The sequence below is a fragment of the Antrostomus carolinensis genome, unplaced genomic scaffold, assembly GCF_000700745.2.
Source record: "Antrostomus carolinensis isolate BGI_N321 unplaced genomic scaffold, ASM70074v2 scaffold27876, whole genome shotgun sequence".
NCBI lineage: Eukaryota > Metazoa > Chordata > Aves > Caprimulgiformes > Caprimulgidae > Antrostomus > Antrostomus carolinensis.
Genome location: NW_010321757.1, coordinates 2,212 through 4,764, shown reverse-complemented (window position 1 = coordinate 4,764; position 2,553 = coordinate 2,212). Strand labels below are relative to the sequence as shown.

The 2,553-nt window shown below is 37.6% G+C and overlaps 1 protein-coding gene across 1 annotated transcript; it reads right to left on the bottom strand.

Annotated features, from left to right (window-relative positions):
- Window positions 1-1,003: 1,003 nt before the first annotated feature.
- Window positions 1,004-2,002, bottom strand: CUNH18orf32 (chromosome unknown C18orf32 homolog). Its single transcript, XM_010170057.1, has 2 exons — window positions 1,754-2,002; window positions 1,004-1,078 (listed from the first exon to the last, which is right to left on the bottom strand). The coding sequence occupies exons 1-2, from the start codon at window positions 1,979-1,981 to the stop codon at window positions 1,004-1,006; spliced, it is 303 nt and encodes a 100-aa protein (XP_010168359.1). The 5' UTR covers window positions 1,982-2,002.
- Between the last annotated feature and the right edge of the window lie 551 nt (window positions 2,003-2,553).

The following is a 2,553-nucleotide window of genomic DNA, read 5'->3' as shown; positions in this document are numbered from 1 at the left end:
CAGGAATGGTCACTTTTATTCCCAGCTTAAGCGTAGAGTCATCTAAAATGCTTCACAACTGCACTACCACGTTGGGATGCATCTTCCCAGGAGGAGGGAAGGCAGGACCTGCTGAGCAAATTTTCTTATCATGAAGTCAGTAGTTTTATGACCTCCTCAGTAGTTTTATGACCTCCTTCTGCCTGGGGCGTGCCTACAGGTTTCCAACGATTTTGTTACCATTCTAAATATTCAATTGCGTGAAGCAATTTATTTTTAAATAAAATCCTCGTTTATTATAGTTCAAATTACACAAGCATGTGAAAAGGATTGTATTTGAATATTTTTTTTTTAAAGACTGAACTGCACCATTTTAAACCACCGCAATGGAATATAAAGCAACAATTCTCTTGCATCATGCCCTTGCTGCTCCTTTTCAGGCCAGAAAGGCACAATGTTTCAAGGAAAAATAAATATATATTAACAGAAGTATCAAATCAAGACTTTGCTTTTAGTAAGCCAAGTAAATTTCGCGCATAGCATAGCTCCTTTAGCTTATCCACAGATTTGACATGAAAAATCTATATTCTTCATAATTTAACCATGATGCTTATGTTGCCACAACACAATTCATAGTTCTCCAGTGAGGTCAAGAATAGCTGTAGCTTTTAAGGAGAAAGCCTGAAGTATTGCACTAGCAGTTACTGAAACTAAGATGCTAAGATACATTTACTTTCCAAAGCTAGATTTATTCCTAAGTTATTTAACCTAAACTCTGATCACACCAAATAGATTATACATGAAAAGTAGTTCCAGTGAGGACAATAAAGAACTTCCATTTTCACATATTCTATATTTAGAAATGTGCTCACTGCCATTTTAGTTGCAAAAAAGACCCATTCCTGTAAGTGATAAGGGGTTTTATTCAGCTAAAATGTGCAAAGAAAAAAGTCTCAAAAGGGAGAGAAATATCCCCAGTTCATAATGGATACAGGGGAATAAAATCCTGAAGAAATTAATTCCTTTAATCCATTTTCTTGTCAGAAACCTCTGTGGATCTCTTTGCAGCAATTCCATTCGCAACGCCATTGCTTTCCAACTGCAAATAAACGACAGTATCATTAACGGGATGTCAAAAAAGGGCTCCACACCCAGAACAGTAACAGATGGTGGGGAAAATGACTTTTAGGAGCAAGGCCAGTGAAGATCTACAAAAACATCTGCAGCAAGAACCGAAGTGTCTCTTTAGAGTTACACATAATTATTTCTTCATCAAGGGGAGAGAAGGGAATGAGGGCAGAGACAACACACGCAAATTTTCTTAGAAGAAATAAACAGTAAATGCATCGTTTACACATACAAAACATTTCCCCCCATTATGAGTGGCAGAGCTGGCCAAAATTGGTTTTTTTAAAAAAAACCCAACCAGAGCTGGGTTTTCTTTAAATTCTGCTTCATGTGCCTTGTGTGATATACCAATTTCCTTCTCTGAAAGAATAGCTAGTCATTAAAAAAAAAAAAAAAAAATTAAAAAATTGACTAAGTTGTTTGAGAAAACAAGTGCAATTCTTATCCTTCCAAGACCTATCAGAATCTATCTTGGAGTAACTGCTATTTCCAGCTGTATCAGTACTGGTCAGCCCCTTTTCATAAGAAAATAGCCACAAAAATGTCTATAAAAACACTGAGTTTAACTCTTTGTGGTGCAGACTCCAAACTATTGCGGAGTGCTTTATCGGGAGTTTCCCTGATTAGCTAAATGCATTAATCTTACTTTATAAATTCCAGACTCATCCTCCTGATCTGTTTTCGTGGCTGAAGGTGCCTGTGGATTTCCAGCGCCGCCTCCTTGACCTTGTTTTGTGGCTGTTGTTTGTTCCACGGCTTTCTTGGGCCATACACGCTTAATGAAAGGAGCGATCACGGGATAGATATAAGGTTCAAGGAATTTCTTGTAGACCCAGAGGAGAACCGGAATGACAATACAGGGAATGCACACCATGGCTTCCTCTTGTTCTGTGACAAAGCTGGTGAGGGGGGAAAAAAACCACAACCCAACAGTTTAGGATGCCATGAGCTAAAAACACAGTCACAAATAATGAATGAGGATTGTAGTCGATATTCAAACAGTAAAGATTCTTCAATAATAGATTGTTAAAGTTTCAAAAATGTTGTAAAATGCTCTGTACATTCCCAATGTTATAAAGTCCTCAACAACAATAAGCGAAACATTCTTGACTCCATTTTAAGACAAAAAAAGAGTAGAGTTTGCATTAATTCATCATTCTTCCAGCTGGGACTTAGAAGAACACATTCAGAAAATAAAAGTTTTTGTTTAAACCACACAAAAACAGTTTGAGCAGTGAGCTTAACTAGCCCAGTCCTTACTGTATTACAACAGAGAGGGCAAAAGGTTCTTTTTCTCATTCCCTTTTTATTGAAGGTGAAATTAAATGGCAGGACTCCAATCAATCTAATGGCTCGCTACCACTGAAGGGCAGGTTGGTAGGAGAAGGGAAGAAAATCCTAGTCAGGATTTGAGAAAAGGAGAATACAGGTTATTCCCTTCCTCCT

Excerpts from the sequence above, each read along its gene's own strand:
- CUNH18orf32 (XM_010170057.1), bottom strand. The coding sequence starts at position 1,981 with ATGGTGTGCATTCCCTGTATTGTCATTCCGGTTCTCCTCTGGGTCTAC. Across the intron at positions 1,079-1,753 it reads ATGAGTCTGGAATTTATAAA|TTGGAAAGCAATGGCGTTGC; the intron begins GTAAGATTAATG and ends GTTTATTTGCAG.